A 27856-nucleotide genomic window follows, 5' to 3' on the forward strand; every position below is an offset into this window, starting at 1 on the left:
TCAGTTTTTCATTTTGCTTTATTACCCCTACATACATGCTTAAGTATTCAGGAAGGAAATGGAATGGCATCCAGGTTGGCCTCAGTTGGAGGCATTATTCTGTTCCTGCTTGGATAAAATAGTGGACTTCCTGTGGCCACCATCTGGATGGGGGATGAGTAGGTGGGTTTAACTGTCTTGTTTTGTTTTGCCTTGTTTTTATTTTTGAGACAGGGAGGGTCTCATGCAGCCCTGGCTGGCCTCCAACTCTGTGAGGCTGATGCTGACTTTACCTCCCATCTCCCACCTCTAGCTCACCAGTATTAAGATTATGGGCATGTGCCGGCATGCCAGGCTTACGCAGTTGGAGGTTAAGGATTCAGGGACCCATGCATGCTAGGCAAACGTTCTGCCAACTGAGCTTTATTCCCAGCTTTTTCTGTTTCGGTTTTGGTTTTAGATTTTTTTTTTTTTTTTAGACAGAGTCAGCTTGAGGCAGGCTAGAAAGACAGGAAAAATTAGGGGAACACAAGAAGGAGAAGGAGTCTTCACTCAGGAATCTAGTTAAAGTGTTTCCCATCTAGGAAACAAGAATGCCAATGCTGCTGATGTTTTCTGTAAATGCTGCTAATGTAGAAACATCATTCCTTTCACATATAGATATATGTTACATATGAACCTGGCTTGAGGTTGGCGTGTCTGTGACCTGGGGTGGGGCCTCACTCCTCTCCCTGGATATTGTGGGAGAATCTCAGAAAGACGGTTAACTGTGTGTAATAAAGGTTGTCTTGCTCTCCTATGATCTAAACCTTTACTTATCAATAGGGTCCTCAGCCTTTCTTGGAAGAAAATAGCTTCTACACCCAACAAAATTATTGTAAACGTGGTGAAATATAACCCCCTTTTAGAGAGCCCCACACCTGAGTTCTAGGATGTGCTTTAGCTTTCTGAGATCCTCCTTCTTTGAACTCTCTTCTGAAACCTGAATTAAAAGTATCTTCAGTAAATCCCAAATCTGCACTATTGCCCAGTCCTGGCACTTTTTTCTGCATTGAAAGCCATGAGTCCCAGTTTGGTTCTAGACTTTTATCAGGTTGCTGAGGGTGACACTAGAAAGCTTTGTTACTGTCCCTCACACATCACTCACAGTATCCTGTGACAAGCTGGCAATGAAGATGCTGTGTAGTTAGACTGGCTTCTGGTCCTTTTGCCTTCACCTCCCATGTGCTGGAACACCATGCAGGGCTCCTTCTGTTTTTGAATTTGAAAATGTCCATCATAAAAGAAGTGTTTATAGTTTTGAAGGACACAAAATGTTGGCATTAATTTTAATTATTTTTTACATTTTATTTTATGTGTATGAATGTTTTGACTATATGTATGTTTGCACACCATGCACATACAATGCCTGGGGAGGCCAGACAAGGGAGCTGGATGCCCTGAAACTGGAGTTATAGTTAGTGATGAGCCCCTTGTGGGTGCTGGGAACCGAACCCCGCTCCTTGGAAGAGTGTCCAGTACTCTTAACCACTGAGCCATCTCTCCAGCTCTTTCATTAATTGTAAGAGACGGGGATATGTGGTTTCTGATCCTCTCTCTGAACTCTTATTGTGCATTTTTCATATTTATTGTGCCAATTTTAAGACTTTGTAGGGAAGAGGGGGACAAATATAGAAAGGTCACCTTTTCCTAGTGTGCCTAGGGGGATGGGAAACTTCAGTCACATGTTTCTCTACATTTTTTTCCAAACAGTATCAGCATGAATTCTCTCCCTGGCTCCATGATGGTGCTAGATTTTATTTAGAAAGCTATAAACTGAAACTAAGGTTTGTCTGTCTTCCTAAAACCACATCTATATAGACAGGAGCATTTCTCACTGAGCGCTCAGTGTTTTCCCAGGGCCAGATCCCATCCTCCACAGCATGGGGATTGACTTAAAATCTCAAGAAAGTTAAAAATAAAACAAACAAACGAACAAACAAACAAAACCACATACTTAAAAGAGGATGTTTTCTTAGATGCTGAAGACTATTGTCTAAAGAAATCAAATGTGAGGTATAGAGATGAATAACTTGCCTTCCTTCTCTCCCTTCCCCCTCTCCTCCCACCTTTCTCCTTTCCTTTTTTTTTTTAACTCAATGCCTTTTCTCCCCCCCCATCTTCCCCGGCCTTTCCTCCTCCCTCTTTTCCTATCCCTTCTCTCTTTCCCTCTCCCTCTACTTGGCATTTTCTTGAGTTAGAAAGGTACAGCCGGAACACAGCAAAGTGTCCTGGGCCTGGAGAGGAGTTAGTCATTGCCATTACCACTGCAGGCAGGCAGCTAGGAACAGATGTGCTCTTTTCTTGAGGCTGGAGTGCACCAGGAAACTGATCTGGGTGTAGAATCTACCATCCGCTCAGAACTGCCGCTGGCTGCACCGGGGCGACAGACACCTCCTCAATCGAGGGATACAGGGAGGGAAACTCTGAATTGCAATCGGAACTACTGAAGGCCAGCAGCCAGGGTAGGAGACAAATGGACGAGGTTGGAGTCAGGTGTGGAAGCAAAAGCAGCAGAGTGGACCCAAAGGAATTTGCCTCTGCAGTGAAGACAGCATCAAGGAGCAAAAGGGAGATCGCGGCTTATACAGGTGAGGCCCCCGAGCTTCTGAGGACAAAAGCAGTCTCACTGGGGAGGGGGTGTCACTGGGGCCCTCCGGGGCTTCTTCCAGAGCAGGGGTGGGGATGCTGAGTCACAGATCTGTCACCACTTAGCACCTCTCTGCAACCCCGGGGGCTAAAGCAAAAGCGAAAGCGAATGCTCCTGGCTGCCGGCTGGTCTTGGAGCTGAGCTAGGCACCTCCAAGGGACCCCAGCCTTGCATCCCGGTGGGTCACCGCGAGGGACGATCAGCCATGGCCTCTCCGCGGCTCCGGGGCTGTGGAGTCCACGCCCTCCTGGTGTTGCTGCTGCTGCTGCTACTGCTGCTGCTCCCGCTGCGGGTGTCATCGGGTAGGAAACGTCATGCGCCCAAGCAAGGGCGCAGAGGGGGACCCCAACGCCCAGCTGAACTTGACCCGTGGGGGTCACACCTTCCCGGGGCCACGCCAGGGGTCCAGCCGGAGAGGGTCGCTGCGGGGCGTGAGGGGTTAGGGAAGGACACGTGGAGGCAGCCTCGGAGAGCACAGATATGAGCACGGCCGCTTGCCCTTCTCCAGGCTGGCTCCTGGGCCACGCGTGCCAGAGAGAGTCGAGCGACCCCACTGGCGGCGTTTCGGTGACTTAGGGAGGAGAGCAGGTCTGACGAGATCGGCAAGAGTTAGGGAACTTGGAGAAATGTAGGAGTGTTTCTGCCAGCCCACCCGCACAGCTCTGGGATGTCGCGCCGCGTTGTGGGGTTCCAGGAGGGGCTGGAGGAAAATCACCCCTCATGACTCTCAGGTCCAAGTAAATTAGATGGTAGGCACTGGGCAAAGGACTGCGCTCCCGGGGCAGGTTGCACATCTGAATGCTGGGAAAAAGTCCCAGTTCTCAAGCACACAGGAAACTCCGTGCTGGGATGGTTGGAGCGGAGAATGTGCTTGCAGGAAAGACGGGGTGTTGTATGTTCCAGGACGTGTTGACTAGATCTCATCTCATTGAGAAGAATGAATGAGACTCCTAGTTTTGTTCCGATAGGTCTAGAAGGAAAGAGAAAGAACAGATGAATCTAGTAATGTCCCAAACCGGGACGTTTCATCTTTTTATAATTATGAAATTCTTCAGTCTCATAAAAATCTATGTACTCTCTGTACAGAAATGTGCAAGAAAGCACATGCTTGCAAATATGCGCATGATTTGGGGGCCAAGAAGTCATCAATGGACTTGCCTGTGAGTTAGCAATTCCTCATCCCTGAGAGTGTTTTATTTTATTTTTTTTTTTCAATGCAGTTTATTCAGGAACATTGAACAATCCTCGGACCCCGGGGAAAGCCAGCCCACAGCTTAAATAGCCTCTGGGTAGCCAACCCAGGCGTGCCACGGGGGCAATGCAGATAGGTCCACATACATGGAAGCAAGCCAGATCCTTGGCCTTAGCCAAATGTGGAGTTGTTCGTGACAGAGAGCACTCACCATCGGGAAGGTGGAAGGCGGAAACCAGCTCTATCTTTAAGGCATAGCATTCCACAGCTCTCTACAGTTCCCCCTTTTTGTTTTAGACGCATCAGGCAAGAGTAGAGGTCTGATCTCTGATATTAGAAATAAATTGGGACTTTGTACAGATGTTCATTTAGGTGTCATCCACCCAAAGAGCATCAGACCCGTCCAATACCTTTTTCTCAGAGGCGGGACCTGGGGCATCAACCCGCATGCAATCAGACATACTCTCCTGAGAGTGTTTTAAAGCAAGATTTCCCAGATGGGCAGCAAACCCAGTCTCCTTGGGATTTGGTCATAGTTATCCCACTCAGACATGCTCCTGGTGTTGGTTCTGTAGAGGTGTTGTGGAGTTTCGTTTTCCTACGGCTGTGATTCTTGCCTCCACCCCCCATCTGTAAAGCTGGGTTTTGTTGGTAAATTCCCCTTAACTGGATACCAAAGAATGTGGTCCTGAGATGCCAGAAATAGCCTACAGCTATTTCAAATAGCCTGAAAGTGAATGTAGTTTTACTGCAGCACAGTCTAGAGAAAGCACCTCCCTTTTGCCTGAACAAGGTCTTTCTGTCGTTATGGTACCCTACTGGGTCAAAACTAACTCAGGTAAACTGAATATATTTAAATTGTGCATTTGTTAAGTTTCTAAATAAAAGCATATGCTCTTGAAACTATCACCACAATCAAGAAAGGACATGCCCATTACTGACAAGCTCCCGTGTCCTCCAAAATCCTTATCTCCTGCCCTGCTCTGCAATGGCTTATCTTTTTTCTTTGGCTTTGTTGCACTTTCTAGAATTTTACACAAATGGAGTTTTACAGCAAGTTTTTTGTTTGTTTGTTTGTTTGTTTGGTATGGCTTCTTTAGCTCCGTAATTATTCTTCGTTCCTGTCGGAACTTGTATCAACAGTAAATTCCCAGCACTCTGAAGGCTGAGGCAGGAGGATCTCTAGCTCAAGGATAGTCTGGGCTATATAGTAGGACCTAAAAGCTTAAATATATATATATATATATATATATATATATATATATATATGTAGAAGAGTGGCTGCTGAGGAGATGGCTTAGTGCCCCCCAGATTTGAGGACCTGGATTCATGTGAGCTGGGTACACGCACAGCAGAATAGGGTGGGATGAGAGGCAGGGACAGAAGAATTTCAGGTGGGAAAACAAGAGAGAGAGGGGGAAGGGAGAGGAGAAAGAGAGAGAGAGACACTCAAATAATGTGGAAGGTGAAGAATGACCCACTACTCCCTGCACCTCAGCATCCTTTACATACCCAGTTAAACAACTAGTTATTGTTAGAGCTGTGGTTGAGCTTTAATCGCCTCCTGACTATTGGGTATTTGGGTGGTCTCAGCATGGCACTATTTAAGAGGCAATAAGTTGGGTAACTATATTCTCTCTTCTCATCATCATCCTCTTCCTCCTCTTCCTTTTCCTTCTCCTCTTCCTCTTCCTTTCTTTGAGACAGGGCTTACTGTGTAGTACTGGCTGGCCTTGAACCTTCTAAGTAGACCAGACTGTCCTTGACAGAGCTCTGCCTCCCAAATGTTCACTCTGATCCCTGGCCCTGCTGATCCTTTTCCTTATATAATCCCTTCAATGTGTTCTAAGAATCACATTAGTGTCCTTCATCACATATGGTAGTAGATATTACTGGAAGGCTTCTCCCTTGAAAGAGTTAATACTCTTTTGGCCAATACAGTAGGGGACTTTTGGGTCTGTGGAGGAAGTACATTGCTAGGCTGCATGATGGACGGGTGCTCTAAGACTGTAGCAAACAAAGTGTAATCAGGAGATCCTGAAAGCTACAAGTGAGATTAAGGTTTCTGTAATAGATCAGTGAGTGGTGAAGAAATCCTGAAGCAGAGGTGGTGTCTCTGGGAAGCTGGAGCAAGATAATCCCTCCGGAGTCCAAACAGTATGGAACAGGTTTCATTCTTTTCCTGTCCTGTGATCTACAACTTTGTACCCACCCAGCCTTCTCACCCTCAAAGTTGATTGGGAAACCTAGCTAATGGACCCAAGGGGTAAAGGAGAATGGATGAGTTCAGGGGAAATGAGCTCAGTACAGCCTGTCCTTATTGCACCATGAGGAAGTATGTTGGGTTGCCTGGCACTTCAGCCAGGAAGAAAAATAGGTTACTGGGAGCCTAGATGTCCTGACTCTTTCTTTGGGCATGTTTGATTCAGAGTGAGCTTCTGGAGGGCAAGAGCCCTCTTCTCGGTGTCTTACTGCCTATCACCGTGTTCAAATGGAAGAGTAAGGACAAGAAAATGCTGAAATGAAGCCTACTCCACATAAAGAATGGGAGGGGCACGCTAACCCGACAACTCTTGAACTCCAGATACAAGAGTAGGTGAGGGCTCCTTGCCCATCTTAGACTCTGGTGAGCCAACTTGATAAAGAAGCCTGATCCACAGGTTCTGGAAAACAGAAAGGGGTGTAGCCTTGTGCTTCATGCAAATGATCGTTAGGACTAGCTATGTAAGTTAGCTCCAGTTTCCATAACTTCATCCACTATATGCTCCCAACTTAGAAAAACCTACTGTGTATGGGGCTTAGACTTGAGAAAGGAGTACTAGAGAACTGTGACATACACTTGCCGTCTTCATGGTGCTTATAATCTGGCAGACAAGATGAGACTTGCTTACACTGGACATCTCCCATCTAAATACCAACCAGGCCTGACCTTACTTAGCTTCCAAGACCAGACAAGACCTATTGTGTTCAGTATGGTATAGCTATAGATTTACATTGAATATCTTAGGATATATATGGATATATATACACATATCTGTATGTATATATAGAGAGATTGTGTCATTGTAGTATTAAAAGATGTAATTAAGGCTGAAGGAAATGAAAGTTAACATTACAATGAAAAATATTTCATTGTAACGTGAGACCATCTAGCTTTGTAAATTAACTGCCACTTGGCTGTTTGGATTGACTGCAGTATTTTGATATCCTTGTACATTCAAATGCCAACTATTCCTATGTTTATCTCTGAGTACCATTCACTATGGAAAGACCCAATATAGACTTCCTTTTTTAGCAGAAAGACAAAGTAAATAATGCAAAGCCATTTTAGAACAAAACACCCAGGAAAGATTAAAATAACATAAGTACCTCTCTAAATTGATGGTTGGTAGAAGAAAATTTTGCTGTTGAAAACAAAAACAATAATAACACATTAGTGTACTACAGTGTATGTAAAAGAAAAATGTATGATAACCATAACACAAGGCCTAGGAGAAAATACATGGAGAATAGTCTTTAAGGTGTGTGTGTGTGTGTGTATGTGTGTGGTGTGTGCATGTGTGTGCCAAAGGAGAACATTTGACATCCTGTTCTATAACTCTTTGCCTTATTCCTTTATGATAGATGTAATTAAGTAGTTCTCTCCCTGAACCCGGAGCTAGGCTGGCCGAGATCCTCTTGTCTCCCCACCCTCAGCTCTGGGGTTGTATGTGCACACAACCACACCTAACTTTCTTACATGAGTGCTGGGGATTTGGACTCAGATCTTCACACTTGGACAGCAAGAGCTCCTCCTGGCTGAGCTATCTCTCCAGCCCTGTTCAGAGTTCTTATATTGTAGGTGTGAGATAATAGAATACCACTTGGTGGTAAACAGTGGTACCCTAAAGCAACCTATAAAATAGTACAATAATGCAGCTGGGTGTGGTGGCTCGTGTCTATAATTATAGCACTCGCAAGACTGAGAAGGAGAATTGCTATGAGTTTGACGGAACGCTGGTCTAAATAGTTTTAGGCCAGCCTGAGCTACATAGTGAGCTCATGTCCAAAACTAAAACTCAATCAATGAAACTAATAAAAATAAAATGCAATAATGATTTCATTAATAAGACAATAAAGGAGATAAAATGGTATCATGAAATATGTTCAAGCAAGTCATGGCCAGATCATGTCCTCAGGAAATCCCGTAGGACCTATAGAATGTTTTTGAGTTCGTAGAGACTGTACAATACCAAGTCAATACATTTTTTGGTTGTTAAAAAAATAAAGCCACAGTAAATAACAACTTAAACACATTATTTCCATTGACATCAAAAATATTAAGTCCAGAACTCATGAGGCCCCGACCCAACCTGAGTAGTTGCTAGTTAATGGCTCCTGATGTCTGGGGAGTCACTTCTATTTATTGGTGTAGCCAATAACTCCACACCCAAACTCGTGAAAGCAACTGTACTAACACTCTGTGTGTCATGCTTCAGCAGCTAAAAGTACAGGCTGCCTTTCGGGAAGGCTTAGGTTCACAACCATCTAACTCCAGTTACTCCAGTAACTCCAGTTCCAGGGCGTCCAGCACCTTCTCCTGCCCCTATGGGCACTAATTAAGAAAATGCCTTACAGGTCTGCCAACAACCCATGCTATGGAAGCAGTTTCTTAACTGAGAGGTTCCCTCCTCTCTGATGACTTTAGCTTACGTCAACTTGATACAAAACTAGCACAATATATATTTTAAAAAGACATGAAAGTAAAAGGAGGACTTATTGGAAAGAAGAAGGGGACTGGAGGGAGCACGAAGGTGATAAGAGGAAGCCACTGGGAGTGAATATTATCAAAGCACATTATGTACATGCATGAAAATATCAGAGAATAAATTTTAAAATTAAAACACTAAACCCTTAGCACACCTGGCAAAAGTTATACAAGGCTAGCAGGCTGAAAGCTCGAGGTGAGATGGCGTGAACAGACTGCTGGAGATAAACCTGTGTGGAGACAGGGTCACAAACGCACTAAAGATGCATGTGAGGGGCTAGAAGTCAAGAAAGCCTGAAATAACAAAGGCTGAAAATAACAAAGCTCACCTGACTTTGATCCCTGGCATCCACATGATTTCTGCATGTTGCCATCTGATTACCACTCAAAAGCTGCAGCAGGAGTAACCCCCTGTCTTAAACACACACACACACACACACACACACACACACACACACATATATGCACATACACAAAATAAATAAATAATCTTTTTTTGGTTTTTTTTTGTTTTTTTTTTTTTTTACTTTAACAAAAAGGAAGGGTTAGAAATGTTGATTTAGACTTGGGGAGGAATATGCTGAGAAATAAATAGCACCTGCTTAGGAAACCACAGAGTGTGAATTTTGGGGGTAAAATTTTTGACATGGTCTCATATAGCCCAGGCTAGCCTCCAACAGGCTATGTAGCTGAAGATGCCCTTGAATTTCTGGTCCTCTTGTTTTCATGTCCTCAGTGCTGGAATCACTGTCATACGTCACCAGAACTCGGCAGCAATTTCACATGCCTTTAATTCTAGCACTTTGAAGGCTCAGGACGGATGATCTCTGTGACCTAGAGACCAGCCTGGTCTACCTAGTGAGTTCCAGAATAGACAAAACTACACAGAGGAACCTTGACTCAAAAGACAAAAGTGTGGGGCATGGATGGCACACATTTTTAATCCAAGCACTTGGGAGGCAGAAGCAGATAGATCTCTGTGAGTTCAAGGTCAGTCTGGTCTATAGGACCAGGGCTACACAGAGAAACCCTGTCTCAGAAAACCAAACAAAAAACAAAAACATACCTGGCTTTAATACAGAGTTAAGGATCAAACCCAGGGCTTCATGTGTGATTGCCGAGCACTCTACCCACTGTGTGTGTGTGGGGGGGGGGGGGAGAGTGTGTGATTAAAATAAAGATACAGGAGGATAATAGAGAGACAGATGAGTAGATGAAGTGGCAAAAGCAAAGAAGGGTTGCAGAGAGGTGCTGGGGCAGAACTTAAGTGCAGGCAGTGCTGACATCAAAGGAAAGGATGCAGGAGCATCAACAGATGCGGATGAACAGACTCGAGGTCCACAGTCCCTGCTTTTTCTAGTGTACTTTTTTTTTTCTATTAGTTGTTGTTCTGTTTTCATCATTTACTCATTTCCTTGCTCCTTTTAAGATTTATTTATTTATTTTTTGTTGTTTTGTATTTTATTGTGTGAGTATATCTGTCTCTGTGAGTGTCTGCCATGTGTAGAGACTGTGACCATACCCAAGGGAGCCAGAAGACGATGTTAGGTCATCTGGAATTGGAGTTACAGGCAGTCATGAGCTGCCTGATGTGGATGCTGGAGCCTAACTTCAATCCCCTGGAAGAGCAGTATTTGCTCTTAACCCCTGCATCCCATCTATTCAGCTCCAACTTGCTTTTAAACGCCCATCATACCAGGCAGGGCTTCACAAGATACTGACCCTGAGGGGAGACACCTCAACCTGCCAGCAGTGAGCATGTCCTGCAGGCCCACAATGTCTGAGTCCTCTCACAGGAATATTCTGGAAATGTATCAGTTCTTGTTGACCAGATTGAACTGCTTGCCCTGCTTTCCCCCTTATTCATCTGGCTAATTCTTGCTCGTCCTTGAACTTTTTCATGACAGCACTTTTTCAGCCATTGCAGTTTAGACAACAATGTCTATCATTCCCAGCTGTGTCCATCTGGTTCATCTGATACACCCTGTACGTCATGTTCCAGGAGCAGGAACGCTCCAGATGTGTGGAAGGATCAAGCAGAGCTCACAGCAATTATCAGCCTTCAGGAAGAATGTTCCATGAAGAATGTTCTTGTGATTCCAAAAGGCAGAAATGCCCCATGCGACGAAGGGGTTCTTAGGCTCCTTTGCCTCCAAGGTTTCGAAACGACCCATGACAGGGCCTGCCAGTTCTCCGGGGGAAGAAACCAAACTGTCTGATCTCACAGGATCCCCTGCTGGCCCAAGACAGGACAATAACTTTAAGAAGAAGGCTTGGGGCAAAATAGACAAAGGGTAGTTCATCCAGATGCCTCTCTCTAGTCTTTCCTCCTGGGAACCACAGGAGTCTCTGGAGATAGTGATCTATGGCCACAGACTGTTTATCCAAAGATGATGTAATAGCTCTGCCAGAGGTCCAAAGGTCCAAGCATAGTTCAGAAGGAGGGAACATTTTATCAAAGATCAGGCCTGGTATTTCTCACTGGATTTTCCATTCTGATCTCCTGCCAAATGTTCTCAAGATTATTTGAATTGATTTTTATGATTGTTCCTTCCCACCCCACACCATTACTCCAAGTCTAAGCATTTTCCAAACAATGTAACATACGGCCGAGTACCACAAATGAAGATTTAAAAGTTTGGAAACATTGAGCTAAACACATGACACACACACAGTGGGATATGGATTTTAGAGATGGAGGTGGAGGAGTAAGATCCACTTAATAGATAGCCATTGAGATGGCTCTGCGGGTAAAGGTACTTGCCAAGCCCGATTTGACCACCACCACCCCTAGCGCCTGCATGATGGAAAGAGACAGCTGACCCCCACAGCTTGCCCCAACCTCCACATGTGTGCTGTGGTAAAACACACACACACACACAAATAAATAAATGTGTGTGTATGTGTTTTTTTGAAATAGGGTTTCTTCATATATCTCTGGCTGTCCTGGAACTCACTCTGTAGACCAGTCTGGCCTCAAACTCACAGAGATTCACCTGCCTCTGCCTCCTGAGTGCTGGGATTAAAGGAGTGCACCACCACTGTCTGTCAATAAGTGCATTTTTAAAAGTTAGAGCCTTAGACTAGAAGTTTGAAAGATCATATAAGAATGCGTAAGAGAAATCCTTAATGATGGAATCCGTGCCAGGACCTGGAGATGCTGTGAGCAGGCTGTCCTTCACACCTTTGTGTCGTAAACAAAACACCATTTGCTCTGCTGCACTTGTAGACAGCAAATTCCCAAAGCGTGGTTCTTGGACCTGCAGGGCCTGCACCATATAGGACTTGAAAATGCAGATTCCTGGGCTCTGCCTCAGATCCACCAGCTCAGTAGCTCTGGGTTGGAGCCAGCTAGTTTTTACGGGCTTTTCAGGTGGGTCTACACATAACGCCTGAGCATCGATGAAAAAAGAGGACCTGAGGTGACAGGAGGCAGGAAACAGCAGAGAAAGGGCTCCACATGGCAATGGTGAGCTTGCCTTGAGAAACAAAGCTACTGCTAAAATTCCACAAACAGAACAAGTGGAATTGACAGCACCGGGCCCTGGTCATGGAAGAGGGAACTCTGAAAGGTGGGACTAGGTGGCTTATAAAAAGGGGTGGCACGTCAGCACTATGAAAGCCACATCTAGGGGAGTAACTAGAGAAAAATGTCCTCACTAACTGATAGTCTTGGCCTGAACTGTCAATGGGCCTTGGAGTTTTTTTCAAGAAGAATCCTGGTAGAACACTTGCCTAGTATGTGCAAAGCCCTGAGCCTAATCCACAGCACTGAAGAAGAAAAGGAGAGGGAGAAGGAAAAGAGGAGGAGGAATTTTCAGAGGTCCTAGTCATAGGTAATTTTCTGTTGCAATAATAGAATACCTGAGAGTCACAGGTTTTTTTAGAGACCCGAAATTTATTTATCTTGTGCTTCTATAACCTGGGAAACCCTGCAAGAGACATCTTCACCTATTCTAAATTAAATAATGCATTTACAGTTAGATGTGGGATAGTTATATAATGTTAAGTGGAATCATGATCTGGTTATTGTTTTCATTTGGAAATTAAGCATGACATAAGCGGGTGTGACTGTGAATGAAGCTGGCAAGATGTGCACTTGTGGTGGATAATCTTGGTTGTCAACTGATTACATCTGGGATCAACTAAAATCCAAGCAGCTGAGCACACCTTTGAGGGATTTTCTCGCTTGGATCATCTGAACTGCACCTCTGGGGGCAGCCCACATGAAAGGATGTGGAAGAAGGAAGCTTTTGTCTTTTGTCTGCTTGCCTTCAAGCTGGCTGGCAAGTTCATCTATTCTTTCCTGAGACATTCCTCTGATGGTATTCTGCAGGATTCCATTGTAGAGTGAACAGCAACAGCTCTCCAGGACTTCTCTGGGACTATATATATCACCAGATTATGATTCTGAGACATTCAGAATTGCAACTGTCTTTGTGCCAGCAGGCAGCCATTGATGACTACATTGTAACTATTGTTAACATGTTCCCCACTTTAAAGCCTCTCCAGGGAAAGTCATGAGTGTTTTATCTCAATGTGTGCAATGAATGCTAAGAGTTGAAAGAATCCTCGAGGAGAATACTTCAAAACTTAGAAAATGTAAAATGACTTGTTGATAAAAAATCCCCCAGCCTGGGTTGGCTGCTCTTCCAAAGGTTCTGAGTTCAATTCCCAGCAATCACATGGTGCTCACAAATATCTAGAATGATTTCTGGTGCCTTCTTCTGACATGTAGGCATACATGCAGGCAGGACACTGTACACATAATAAATAAATCTTTTTTTTTTAATCCCCCAGTCTGGAAAAACAAAACAAAACAAAACAAACAAACAAAAAAAGAGAAAGCAGTGGAGACAGAAAAGTGGCCCTGAAAAAAAAATGGATTCATAGTCAAGTTATTTCAAATTAAATTCAGTTGAACTTAAGTAAAAAATGTTCTAAAAGGAAGTCAGGCAAGCACTGTGCAATCAGAGATCGGGAAAGATAAAGAGCAAAGAAAGTACAAAACCGGCTGGAGTGATGGCTCAGCAGCACTCGCTGCTCTTCAGAGGACCCAGGCTCAGGTCCCAGCATCCATGTGGTGGCTTGCAACCATCTCTAGATTCTAAGTTCCAAGGGATCCAACACCCTCTTCTGACCTCCAGTGGGCATAACACACACATGTGGTATACATACAAACATTCAGGTAAAACAAACACATAAAATAAAAGCTAAAAATCTAAAAGAAAGAAAATTACAAGAAGTCAAACACATGGGGGTGGAGAAATGGCTCAGTGGTTAAGAGCACTGGCTGCTTGTCTACTGGGTTTGGTCCCCAGCACCATAAAGAGGTTAAAAACCATCTGTAGCTCCAGCTCTGGGAGCTCTGACATCCTCTACTGGATTCCCTGGGCACCAAGGATACATGTGGTTCACATACGTTCAGGCAAAACACCCATACACATAAAGTTTTTGTTTGGTTTGTTTTGAGACAGGGTTGCTCTGTATAGGGAGGTCCTGGAGCTTGCTGTGTAGACCAGGCTAGCCTCAAACTCACAGAGATCTCCCCGCCTCTGCCTCTGGAGTGCTGGGATTAAAAAGAAATCAACACAAGTATGAAGTATGACAAACAGAAGTGACCAACATTTTGGACCCTCCATTTGTTTCTAGGACCTTAGATATCATACCTCCTATAACCCCTCATTTCCACAACACAGAGCTCTCCCACTGTAGTTTTGCCATGTGGGTCCAGTTCCACCTATCATGAAGGCCTACCTATCTGGAGCAGTTCATCTTTGGGACAGTTCATCTTGTTTCCTAGTTTCTTCTGAAAACGTGAAAATAATCTACATGTATAAAAATAAAACAAACCAAACTAAATTACACTGGGAGGTCAAACTCCAGCTTGATATTGAAGAAAAGTGTTTATCCATCATTTTTTTTCAATTGTTTGTTTTAGACAAGGTCTCACTATATAGCCCTAGCTCTCCTGGAACTTACTATGTAAGCTAGATTGGCCTCAAACTCACAGAGCTCTGCCTGCTTCTGTCCCGAGTGCTGGGATTAAAGACATGTATCTCCATACCAAGCCTACCCATCATTCTTTTAACAAGTATCTGAGCATCTGGTATTTCCAAGTACAATGTTGAGCAATGTAGACGTGGCCTGAACTCTCACATAGCTCTGACAGCAGATGGTAAAACATACATTAATTATCTAATCTCAACATCTCAGATACAAACTGTCAAGCAGGCTATAGAGTATAAAGGGGAAGATCACGGAACTTTAGGATAAGGTTACCAGCAAGCAAATAAAGGCTTTCCTGGCAGGTAAATATGGCAGTCGGCAAGAGACCATGATGGGAGATAGTCAGCTGAGAGTATGGTAGTGGGTTGTGAAGAAGGAGGGGTCATGGTGAGTGGCAAGGGGGAATCAAAGACTGGCGCAGCCTTTGATTATGTGAAACCAAAACAGAAGACATCTAGAAGGGCAGACTGACGAAATCTCATAGGCTTCTTATGCATTTTGTTTTTTTTTTTTCCGTGAGAGTGGCAGGCTGCCAAGGAAGAAGAAAGTCTAGGATACCTGTGCTGTCCTTTCTTATCACACCCACGCGCTGGTGCCTGGTGTCTACCTGATGGGGTCCCTGGTGTAAGCTCGACCCTAGCTACAAACCTGTTTCTGTGTTCCCCTGAGGACACCCAGGAAACCCCAGTCTTCTCATCTCTCTCCCATCTCATGCACTTTATAGGCACCACCTGTCCAACCCCCATATCCGTTGAGCATGCAGAGATCCGGGTCAAGAATTACAGCGTGAACTCCAGGGAGAGGTATGTCTGTAACTCTGGTTTCAAGCGGAAAGCTGGCACATCCACCTTGACTGAGTGTGTGATGAACAAGAACACAAACACTGCCCACTGGACAACTCCCAACCTCAAGTGCATCAGTAAGTAGCCAGTCTCCACACCGCTCCCCCGCCTCCCGCCAAGGCTGAACCGAGAGCAGAGCTCAAGCGTGGGAGCTGTGGGAGCCAAAGAGGCCTGTTCTGAGATACAGAGCTAACTAAACCAGTGGGGCGTGAACCCCCGCCTAGGATGGGAATACAGACATCCACAGTGGGTTCTGTCATCCAATCTTGATTCAAGTCCCAGCTCTGCCACTTGCACATTTGTGACCTTGGGCAAAACCCTTAGCTTCTTTCCCCCTCCCCCCTCCAACCTGGACTCTCTGTGTGTCCTGGAATTCACTTTGTAGACTAGGCTGGCCTCAAATTCACAGAGATCCACCCGCCTCTGCCTCCCAAGGGCTGGGATTAAAGACATATGTCACTATGCCCAGCATTCCTTAGCCTCTTGGAACTCTGGTTGGTCACCCGGAAAATGAACCTGATGTCAGCAGTGGTTTATAGAATTGAGTGGAACCTGGTAAATGTTAACTATTACAACCATCAGTGTTTGTTTTGGCTGACAGTAGCAAGTTGTCTGTGGACAAGGGTGTGTGCTCAAACTCACCACCCAGTGAGCTTTTTGGAACTTTTACAAGGCATAAGGCTGCAGGTAAACATATGCTGTTCTTGTTTGCTAGAACCCAGGAAGTTGGATAAACCTAACAAACAGAATATCCCTCTCTTACCCACCAGTGCAGTGTCCAATTAATGCTCAAGAATAAAATGAAGGGGGGGGGGGATACCAGTCAGTGGTGATGTAAGCCTTTGATCCCATCACTCAGGAGGTAGAGGCAGATGGATCTCTAAGTTTAAGTTCAGCCTGGTCTACAGAGTGAGTGCCAGGACAACTACCAACACACAGAGAAATACTGACTGGAAACAAAACAAAACATAACAACAACAACAATAATGATGGCTGTAAGAATCGAATTAAAAAATAAAAATCACCCACAATTGGATGAAGGTCAACATTCCTGGGGTGAAAGCTACTTGGTGGTGCTTTCAAGCATACTAATCCTCATTCTACTCCCTAGAAAAATTAAAAGTGGCCCATAATCTTCCAAGAGAGTACTGCTCAAGCAATCATCCACAATGTATCCAGTACATGGCAGCAGCTAGTACAGTCACCCAGAGTGTGTGTCAAAATGTTAGACCCATCTTCTGGGAACTCCTGAAAGAGTCAGGTTTCTCTCAGGCTGTCAGATCGCCCTCATCCCTCTTCTCCATCCAGCCCCAACTCCATACACACCCAGCTTCAGCATGAGAGTTCAGCAGAGGGGAGGGCAGAAGAGAGCCCTGATACCAGTTCACAGGAAATTCAGAGCTGGAAAAGCAAATTGGCTCATGGTTCCAGCTGCAGTTAAAGGGAAAAGTCTGGGGAAGACCAAAGACAAATAGTAGCTTTGGGAACTGGAAATGGAAACCCGGCACTTTTGCATTCTTGGGAAATGTAGTGAATCAGTTAGTTTTGCATTGCTATGACTAAAATGCCTGGCAGAAAAAGTATTGTTAGGCTCATGATCTGGTTCACAGTCCATCATCACACAGAAGGAAAAGCCAAGAGGCTCAGTCGTGGTGGTGGGGACGTAAGGTGGAGCTAGCTCTTCACATGACATGGATCAGGAAGCAGAGAACGGTGGCAGAAGCAGGGCAGAGCTGTGATGTTCAAAAGCCCATCTCTGGTGACTTCCTTCATTCAGCAGACCCTGCTCCCTTGCATAGCCTTTGAAGAAATGCTACAAGCTGGGTACCCAGCCTTTAGAACATGATCCTGAGGTCACATTCCAGCTCCAAACACTCAGGTTTCCTCAAACCCTTACAGTCTTTGGTGAAAAAATCCAGGATGGAAAGTTGCTCTGAATAGGGACCATAAGAAGGAGAAGAAGAAGAGGAAGAAGAGGAGGAGGAAGAAGAAACTGCATCAGAATGTTTTCAAATTACACTTAGTTATTTAATCTATTGGGGAAGAGGCATCACAGTTTGTGTATGGAGGTCAGATCTGCAGGAATTGTTTCTCTTTTTCTGCCATGTTGGGCCTAGGGATTTGTACTCAGGTCTCTAGGCTTGATGGCAAGAATGTTTACCCACCACATCCTCATTTCTTCTCTTTTTGAAATATGTGTGTACTTGTTTATGTGTATGTACATATTTGTATACACATATATGTGTGTGTGCACACGTGTGCTGGTGTGTGTGAAGACCGGAGGTCTGTCTTAAGATGTCCTTCCTCCACTGTCACTCTACCTTGTCTCTCACTGAACACTCACTGATTGGCTGAGTGGTGAGATTTATAGAGATGCCTGTCTCCGTTCCTCGGCAGCACCGGGGCTGCAAATTTACGCCATCATGCCCTGATTTTTATGAGTGTGGGGGATCAGAACTCAGATCCTTATGTTCCTGTGACAGACACTTTACTGACAGCTGTCTCTCTAGCCCTGTAATCAGGATTTCAGAAGTCAAAGGCTGGAGGGATCTTTAAGTCTCATCTGGTCCAAAGGTTTTACTCCTTGGCCATTTTTTATCACCAGCAGCTCCCTTCCTTGTTTTTCCCTAGTTCTTGTGCACTGACTATTTTCCATAAATAAATGAACTCTGATGAGTGATAGTTTATTTTCCCCATGAAAAACTAATATGATGAAACTTAATTAATGCCACATATATCATTCTATGCAAAATCATTTGATGACTGATCTTCAGAAAAGCAGCTTACAGGCTGTGCATTTGAGTTGGGCAACTGATTTTTCATTTCCTGTGCCTCTAGCTTTGCCCCAGGAAGCCAGAAATAAATGTACACCGATGCATTAGTAATTTTTATTTATGGGGCAGTTCTGAAACTGCCCCAGATTCTGCCCTCAAAATCATAAATGCCATGTGACTATTCTCTCTCTAGGAGACCCCTCCCTGCCTCACCAGAGTCCAGTGTCACCTTCCACAGTAGTGACGCCAAAGGCAACCCCACAGTCAGAGAGCCCTTCCCTTCCTGAAAAAGGTAGGAATACTGGGGAAAATTCAAATACTATCATCTAGGACCCTATCAAAGATACAATGGCCAACTGTTGCTGGTCATTGCAAACCCACTCAACAGAACACGTAAGACTCGGAACTTATAGCCAAGCGCGTTGATGCATGACTTTAATCCCAGCACTCAAGAGGCAGAGGCTTACCTAACAGCCATAAAGCTCTAGGTTCAACTTCCAGTACTATTAGGAAAAATAATGATAAAATAAAATAAAAGAGGGTCTCTTCTAGTGAATAGGTTGCATATAAACAGGAGAAAGTGGTAGGAACTTGACCCACTTAAGATGGACGTGATCCCCAATCTCCTTTGGGGATCTCACACAGTGTTTACTCAAGAGACAAGAACGATCAACTAGTATCTCTCAGCCTTTCCTCTATGTCCCAAATGCTTTCTCAGATGTTCCTCGTTGAGACAAAAATGTGCAGTCATTACTTGGACACTAACTGGTGTGATCATGGGTGCTTGGATGTGAATGCTCTGTGGGTGTGGTAGTTTGGGGAGGGAGAGACGCACATGAGTAGTACCAATGGACTGAAAGCTATGAGCACTTCTTACACGGTGGATGCCTGGCTGAGAGAGGTTGGGAACAGAACACATCAACGCCTCTGGAACGCCAAGATGCCTAGCTTCCCAGCATTTTCCAGGCTAGATAATCGCCACAGTGGAAGACTCATTTTCAGTGGGAAGGGAATGGAGAATAGGGAGCAGGGAGGCCACTCAGTTTAGGGGCATCCATCCAAGGCAGACAGGAATCTAAACCCAGGCATCCTCCATGCCAGCAGGAACTGCTTCATAATACTCTCCTCAGACACTGCCTACGGCATTCAGGGAAGCTGGAAATAAGCTTCTTCTTATTTCAAAATGCCAATGCCATGCCAACCTGTAAATAGAGTCAGGTGTGACAGTGCACACCTTTAATCTCAGCACTCAGGAGGCAGGGGCAGGCAGATCCCTGTGAATTTGAAGACATCCTGGTTCTACATGACAAGTTTGAGGCCAGCTAGGGATACATAATAAGCTCTGCTTCAAGAAATAACAAAACTGAAAGAGAAAACAACATTCCAGCTGTCTTTGGCAAATACAGTTTCACTTATGTGTTGGCCTTAAGTCTTTGAGAATAAAACATACCTTCTTCAAAGAACAGGCATATCTGCACACATCTCTTGTTTTGTATCGTATTGTTTTTTAATGCCTCATAATAAATGACTTCATTATTTAGAGTCATCGCAAGGACCATCTTCCAGTGGATGGCTATGCTATCTACTTAGAGGACAGTTTTCTGGAAGTGGGCTGGCCAGGATAGGCTCACCAAAGTGGATTCTTGTGTTCCAGGCACTAGTGTGAATTTTCATGTCTCTGTCTTGGAATTTCCTGCAGAGCCAGGAGGGTTGCCTCCCAAATCAGATACCACAGTGGCCACAGAGACAGCTACTATGCCTGGCTCCGGGCTGACACCATCCCAACCAGCTTCTGCAGAAACCGCAGAGACAGGCAGTCATGAATCCTCCCGAGCCCCATCTCTTGCAAGAACAATAACCTTGGAGCCTACAGCCTCCACTTCCCTCAGGATAACAGGTTAGCCTGAGTTTTGCATAAGGACAGACCAATTCCCCACCTGGAGAATTCTGAGACCTGGGTTGGAATCTTGCAGGAGGATGTCTGCATTTGCTTTGGGCCACTTGGGCTCAAGCCAGGACTGACTGAATAGCCCAGTTGCCTCCATCATGCTTAACTTGTCTCTACAATGCCCACCATAGGGATAGCCAGAAAGGAAATCCCTTCTCTCACATATGACATGGCTTATTGGCACGCATGCTAGAGGGGGGCAGGAGCATTTGACAGTGTGGAGCTGTGGTCTGAGAGGTAGAGAAGCCACTGACGGTTACTCCTTTTAAGGCATAGTTTAGGTGTGACCAAATACCTCAGCAAGTTAACCTGTTTGTTTTGCTAAGACCAATTTAGTTGTGCCAGCTCTGAATCTCTAAGCTCTGGCTCTCAGGTAGTAGCTAATCTCTCCAGCATGGTGAAAACCTAGTGTTCTTGGGACTCCAACACTGACTCCGCTCTCTTTTCTCCTCTGCAGAGATTTCTCCACACACTTCCAAAATGACAAAAGGTGAGGTTTGTTTATTTGTTTGTTTGTTTGGTCTGATGTGTTTACAACCAGGGACTACAAAGCAGACCCAGCATGCTCAGCAGCCTGGTCCAGGCCACCCTAGCACAGTCACCAGCAGCACATTCTTTACTCTTTGAATTGTCTTCATCAGAGAATAACTTGTGTAATAAAATACCCTATTTATGGAATTTGTCATTGGACGTGGTTACTTAAGATAGGTAGATTCTAACTGTCAAACTAGTGGTGTACAAAGGAGGGAGTTAGTATCCCACAAAAGAGCTTAATAGCTCAGGTACTCACAGTTAAGCCCCACTAGGCTCCACTCACACCCAGCGTATACAAGCAAACCACAGGAGCCTGCTGCTGCCATGCTGCCAGAAGCTGCATGAACCTCACCCAGGCTGGAACACTGTGCACTATGCAGAGAGATAGTCCAGACTGCTCCATCTGGACTAGAGAAGCCACCGACAATTACTCCTTTTAAGGCATGGCTTAGGTGTGACCAAACACCTCAGCTAGCTAACCTGTGTGTTTTGTCAAGACTAATTTGGTTATGCCAGCTCTGAGTCTCTGATGGTTCTAAGATGGTAGCTAATCTCTCCAGCATGGTGTTAAACCTAGTACTCTTGAGACTCCAGCAGTAGGTTTACCTAAATGGTTTCTGTCGAGAAAAGACACGGAGCATTACGGAACAGAAAGAGGCTGTAAAAGCCATGCAGGAGGAAAGCAAAAATAGTGTTTGTGAAAAGTAGGAAGGGAGACTTGAAGAAGAAAGAAAAGAATGAGAGAGAAGGGAGGATAGGATGCAGCTCACTGACAGTGCACTTGCCCCACAAGTCCAAGGCTCATGCTTGTTCTCCAGTAGCATAGAGGAGCTGCATGTGGTAGCACACACTTTTAATCCCAGCACTTGGGAGGAAAAGGCAGGAGGATCTCTGTGAGTTCAAGGCCAGCCTGGTCCACAAAGAGAGTCCAGGACAGCCAAGGATACACAGAGAAACCCTGTCTTAATAAACAAAACAAAGTTATAGAGGAATACTGCTTGCTCACTCACTTTTTGGCTCATGCTTTGCTAGCTTTCTTCTTCTTCTTTTTTTTTTTTTTTTGTCCTCGAACTTGCTCTGTAGACCAGGTGGTTGGCCTTGAATTCACAGAGATCAACCTGCTTCTGTCTCCTGAGTGCTGGGATTAAAGGCATGAGCACTGCCCAGCTCAAAAGTTTTTCTAAAAGATTTCTTTTTTTTTTTTTTTTGCCCACAAGTACATGAGGGCAATCACTCTAGAAGGCCAGAGGCATCAGAACCTCCTGGAACTGGAGTGGCAGGCACTAGTGAGCTGCCTAACGTTGACACTGAGAAGGAAACTCCCACCCTCTGCCAGAGCAGTATGTGCTTGTAATGCTGAACTACCTCTCCAGTCCCATTATCAAGCTTTCTGATAGAGCCGGGACCACCTGGTCAGGGAATAGTGCTAATACACTGGGCTGGACCCTCTACATTGATTAACAACCAATCCCTGCAGACATGCACACAGGCAGTTTCTCAAGTAAGGCTTTTCCTCTTAGATGCCTCCAGGCCATATCAAGTTGGCAATGAAGGTTCACCAGGACATAACTTAAAAATCCTCCTTCCCAAACTTCAAAACCACCTTACTCTCTTTATTGTCTATAGAACATTCTACCTCCATATAGACCTGAGCACAATTTACTTAGCCAGTCTCTTTTTTGGACATGTAATTATTTACTGTCTTGAGTTATATTATCAATGGTAACTAATTGGAAACTCAGGTGCAAGTATATTTAGCAGATAAAAACCTACATGTAAAAGTTTTTATATAGAGTTTCGAGCAATTTATGATCTAACATTTATTTTTCCAGTTCATGGGTTTCACGAGATGCAAAGATCAAAAATTATTCTCCTGCCCTCTGAAATGCATATCAGTAAAAATTAACTAAACCCCTACAAAGAAAAAGATAATTCTGTGCAAGGGACTGTGGGAAATACAAGGATTTTTAAATTTTAAAAACTGCTTCATGTATAATTAAGGTGTTCTTTCTTAAATGTAAACATGAGAACGCCCAATTATAAGAGAAGCCAAATTTTTAGCAAAGAAATGATAATGGGATATTGAGAGTTTTTACTGTCTGCTAATAAAGTATAAATTGAGATTAAAATCAGTCTAGTTTTGTGAGAGCATTTGTGACAGTGCCTTCAAAGCTTGCCATTTACATGCCATTCATCCCAGTCACTCAAGATCTGCAAAGATCATGCTGCTCCATGGGCTACAAACAGATGCTTGCTGGCTGCTTAGACACAGGGTGAGGGGCTCTGTCTTCACACATAGGCAATCAGCTGAGTACATCTCTGTAATGCAACAAAAACTAGCTTGGCTGCATATGGGTGCATAGGCATATGTGTATGCCTATGGCCATGTGGATCCTGGTGCCTGCAGGGATGGAGGGGTAGGGAGTGTATCAGGTCCCCTGGGACTGGAATTACTGACAGTTTTGAGCTGCCAAATGAGTGCTCGGAATCAAACCTGTGTCCTCTGGAAGAGCGGCCAGTGTTCTTAACCACTAAGCCATCTCTCCAGCCCCACATTTGAATAAATGGTGAGGAAATGAGGCTTATGTTTTCGTTGTCTTAATTATCAACTGGTTCACTTGACAGCCTTTCTTGTCAAGAACTTTATTCGGTTATCCCAGTATCTTCTCTCTGAGTTTCACCTAGGCTGTTATTGAAGACTCATGAGTATTTTTAAAACTTTAGAATCACATATACATACATACATATATATATATATATATATATATATATATATATACACACACACACACACACTCATATACATATAGTGTGCATGTGTGGGTGGGTGTGTGGGTGCACACATGCATATGAAGGTCAGAAGACAGTTTATAGGAGTTGGTTCTCACCTTCCACCATGTGGATCCCAAGTATTGAACTCTGGATGTCAGGCTTGGCCACAGATGCCTTTGCACACTGAGCTAGCTCACCAGCCCAAGACTCCTGATTACAAAATGCAAGCCTAGCGTGCCAACTGCAATAGCACTCATGCTGCTGTACTCAGTTCACTAGCACTGAAACAGTTGTTTTTCAGAATGGTACTGTGTCTTGATATGGGTTTGCTGAAGTAAATATGCTCTGCATTTGATGGGAACAGCGTTCATCATTTTGTCATTCATCTACTTGTCCGATGAAAGTTGAACTCTTTACCAGGGATGGTCCTAAGTTGCAATGAAATGATGATTCCTGATTTTAAAAGATATTGAAGTTGGGAAGATGGCTCGGTGGGTAAAAGCAATTGCCATTGCAAGTGTGAGAACCTGAGTTGATGGGCTCAGAGGTTAAGAGCACTTGATGTTCTTTCGAAGGTCCTGAGTTCAATTCCCAACAACCACATGGTGGCTCATAACCATCTATAATGAGATCTGGTGCCCTTTTCTGACCTGCAGGCACACATGCAGGCAGAACACTGTTTAAATAATAAATAATCTTAAGGGAGAGAAGCTGAGTTCAACTCTCAGGACCCGTGCTAAACTGGGTGTGGAAGCTCATGTCTATAATCCTAGTACTGCTAAGGACAGATAGGGGGCAGAGGTGGCCCTAGCTCTTGGGCCAGTCAGCCTGACAACCACAGAAGAGAACAGCAGAGATCCTGTCTCAAAAAATGGTAGACAGTGAAGGCTGACAACCTGAGTTTGTCCTCTGACCTCTTCACATGTGCCCTCTGGCCTTCATATAATCACTGTGGTGCAAGCATACCCAGACTCATATAACACGCGTGCGCGCGCGCGCGCACACACACACACACACACACACACACACACACACACACACACACACCACCTTAAATTCATGGAATTTTAAAGGCTGAGGTAAAGCGATCAGCTCTTGAGTGTCTGATCTTTTATTTATTTTTCAGTCCTAAGGACAGAACCTAAGCTCTCGTTACATGGTAGACAAGAATTCTACATGTTCAGGTCCTGAGTCCAACTCTTCTTATGAACCTAGGACAGTAAGGAAGAAAAAAGAAACCTCAGCCCAGGAGTAATGAGTGGATGCTCTTCCTTCAGCATCTTCCTCTGAGGCAGACTCACAGTACCGTGTTCCTGCAGGACTGGCCTGTTTTACCTGGATCCTGCTGAGGAATCTGTTCCCTCTGTGTTCACACACAGCGATCTCATCATCCTCTCCAAATGCTGGCCCTGGCTGTCTCTGCTGCCTTCTCCGTCTTAATCCCAACCTACACTGTGAGCTGAAGCGGAAGCAGGGCAGTGGTTCTCCTGGCTTCCTGTACCATAATCATCTGTTCTCCTCCATCATTTCCTTCTTTTCTTCTCCTTTCTCATCTCAGATCTTTATCAGATCTCTCTTTCTTCCTTTTCCACCCAAAAGGGTGGGAAACTTGGCATACAATCTGTTAGTTCAGTGTCTCTGGAAGTCTGGTTTCAATTTCTTGTTCAACACTGTGTGGATATAATTGAAAAGAGACTGAGGTTAAGGCTCCAAATTCAGATGGCTTTGTGATATTACTGGCCTAGAGACTGCTTTCCTGGTGATGATTCTGCAATTGTTTATTCTTATTCAAAAAACAACAGGAAGAACATTGTAAAAGTGGAAGTAATACTTTCTACCATTAATTCCTCTTTTCCAGTAAGTCACTCCCTAGCAGTAAATGAGTGCTAAGCCTACCAGCCAGTGTGGAGACAGTTTACATGCAACAAATATGAAAAAAAAAAAGTCAATCTAAGACCTCAAGACATCTTTCATTAATTTATTGTGTTTCCTAGTATTTTTTTTTACAGCTTTGCCATGCTGATTTCATTTGTTTTTTGAAAGACAGTCTTCTTTCTATGGGTTTACTGCTTCTGCTATCAGTGTCATTACAAAACACTGGGGTCAACAAAAAAAGAAATGCTTTTAGTGAAAGTAAAGATTACCTACAGCCTCGTCATGACTTCAAACTTTTTACCCAACACCCACTAGACTCAAGAGTTTTCTGTGCATACAGTTGTGACTTGTTGAAATTACTTTAAGTGTATTTTCAGCTAGCTTTCCTTTTCTGTTCCTAATTCTTAGATTTTTTTATTGTTTTTAATTATTTTGGTGGTGGGGGGGGAATATATGAGTGTAAATACGGATGCCCACACAAGCCAGCAGATGGTAATCAGATCCCCTGGAGCTGGGATTGTGAGCTGCCCAGTGTGAGAAATAGGAACCAAACTTGGGTCTTCTGAAAAAGCAATATGTGCTCTAAATTGCTGAGCTTCTCTTTAACCCAAAGAAATGGTAATCATGGCAGGCTGGCTATTTTCTAGCATCTGTCCTGGGCAAGAATAAAAATTACCCATAATTTACCAGTTCTTGGCAATGAATGCCTTTATGGGACTTTCATGGGGTTCTAGCTTAGCTCTGTTCTGTTTCAGTGGTCATCTCCACATCGGTCCTCCTGGTTGGTGTAGGGTTTGTGGTGGTTTTCCTGGCCTGGTTCATCAGATGGAGGTGAGTGGCACAGGACCAAATTCTTCCTTTCCACCTGAAGAGCTTGATCATAAATATTCCAAGAGGCTCTCAGAGAGTCCCTTTCCTGGCTATCAACTCTCATACTCGGCCCCTCTGTAGCCGCTAGAAGAAGCCATATGAGACAGGGCAGAGGGCCCTTCAACTCTCATACAGCTCTCAGACCATGTGCTTAAAACAGGGTCAGCAAGAACTGAGCCTATGAAACAGGAGGTCATATCAAAGGCAATTTGTATCTACTCCTTTTGTGACACCCTCATGAATATATTCTCCATGTACTCATCACACAGGTATACCTTCTTATAACCATGTTCACATCAGTCTTAATTCTGTGTTTCTAATAACAGCAATTATACATTGCAGCATTTGTGGTGAGTTCCCCCTACTTCCTAACATTTCATGAAAATGAAAAAATATATTTTTCATTTTTCTCTAAGCATGTATATCATTCTTTCTTTAAAACCTCACTGGCTTATTGGCTTTGACCTTGCACTTTTGCCATTTAGTCACCAACTGACATAGCTGTCAATTCCATACAGTCTATGTCTCTAGATTCCACCTCTGTATTATTGCACGAGTGACTATCAGCATTCTTGTAAGTGAGCATGCAATCACAAGGAATGAAATGTTAACTAGCATATCAATATAAAACTACAGCACTTGAGCTGTAGACGTAGTCAGCTGGCAAAATACTTGCCTAGCACGTACAAGCCCTTGTGTTTGACCACCAGAATTTCAAAAAAATAAAAATTATATGGCTGAGCCTGGTTTTGATAAAATGGACATTCTCTGAAACACTGTGATGAATCCCAAAAGAAAGCTAGTAATCAAAACTTCCCGTAAGACTTGACATCTGTTAATGCAAGTTCAACTGAGAAAAGTACCAGAAGCTGTTCTCTCTTGCTCCTTGCTGTTTCGGTCTCTCTTCCCTTTCTCTGTTGGAGCTTCCCCCATCTCTGTCCCTCTGTCTCTCTCTCTTTCTCTCTCTCTGCCCTCATGGCTCACTCAGGCCCTAACTCTCTTCTGCTTCCCTTCTCCCGAATAAATATATTCCATACACTGGCTCTCGAAATCTTTGATCTCTAAGGCCCTATTTCCCAGCTTTTAAAAATCTTTTCTTTCTAATATCTGTACACTCTGCTCTTAAAAAAAAAAAATACCAGAAGCCCCAGAAGTAATTAATAAACACTTAAATGAAGATTAGTATATATTCAAGAATTTTCTTAAAAATAAAAAATGCTACATGCTGACAAACATAGAAAGTGATTTCAAAGGCTTTTCAAAATATTTTCATAACTGAGTGATTTTTATCTAATATCCTGAACTTACAGTTATATTCTTGAGAGATAATAATTATGTAAGGGGTCCATGTTACAGTAAAATAGGCACCATTTGTTGTTGTAAAATAATTTATATATAAAGTGTTGGGCTATATAATGTTTACTATTAGCCCTAAAATTATGTAACCCATTGTCACAAATAGTGAGACACATACACCTGTTAGATTTATAATTGCCTTATTTACCTTGGGCTGGGCAAATATTTTCCTTACATTGTCTCAATATACTCACTATCCATCTCCCAGCCCCCATCCAATGCCATCTGCCTTAATCCTCCTCAGGTCCAGAAATGTACATGTTGTCTTT

At 44.0% G+C, this 27856-nt stretch overlaps 1 protein-coding gene and 1 long non-coding RNA gene across 6 annotated transcripts in view; one reads left to right on the forward strand and one right to left on the reverse strand.

Moving 5' to 3' along the window:
• LOC132649165 (uncharacterized) overlaps nt 1-27856 on the reverse strand; it is a 42868-nt gene continuing 15012 nt past the window's right edge. Inside the window, exon 2 of the long non-coding RNA XR_009587602.1 lies at nt 1-3638. This is a non-coding gene — a long non-coding RNA (uncharacterized LOC132649165). The remainder of the gene's footprint in view (nt 3639-27856) is intronic.
• Nucleotides 2482-27856, forward strand: part of Il15ra (interleukin 15 receptor subunit alpha) — a 27140-nt gene continuing 1765 nt past the window's right edge. The window contains exons 1-6 of one of the 5 annotated variants that reach the window (XM_021650912.2): nt 2838-2970; nt 15341-15535; nt 18426-18524; nt 19932-20129; nt 20638-20670; nt 26117-26192. In XM_021650912.2, the coding sequence (XP_021506587.1) occupies nt 2874-2970; nt 15341-15535; nt 18426-18524; nt 19932-20129; nt 20638-20670; nt 26117-26192 (698 nt within the window). In that variant the 5' untranslated portion in view covers nt 2838-2873. Of the gene's footprint in view, nt 2610-2837; nt 2971-15340; nt 15536-18425; nt 18525-19931; nt 20130-20637; nt 20671-26116; nt 26193-27856 lie in introns of those variants that run through there. The other 4 variants (XM_060372363.1, XM_021650915.2, XM_060372364.1 and 1 more) reach the window with 4 other exon arrangements.

Source organism: Meriones unguiculatus, chromosome 19 (assembly GCF_030254825.1).
Source record: "Meriones unguiculatus strain TT.TT164.6M chromosome 19, Bangor_MerUng_6.1, whole genome shotgun sequence".
Taxonomy (NCBI): domain Eukaryota; kingdom Metazoa; phylum Chordata; class Mammalia; order Rodentia; family Muridae; genus Meriones; species Meriones unguiculatus.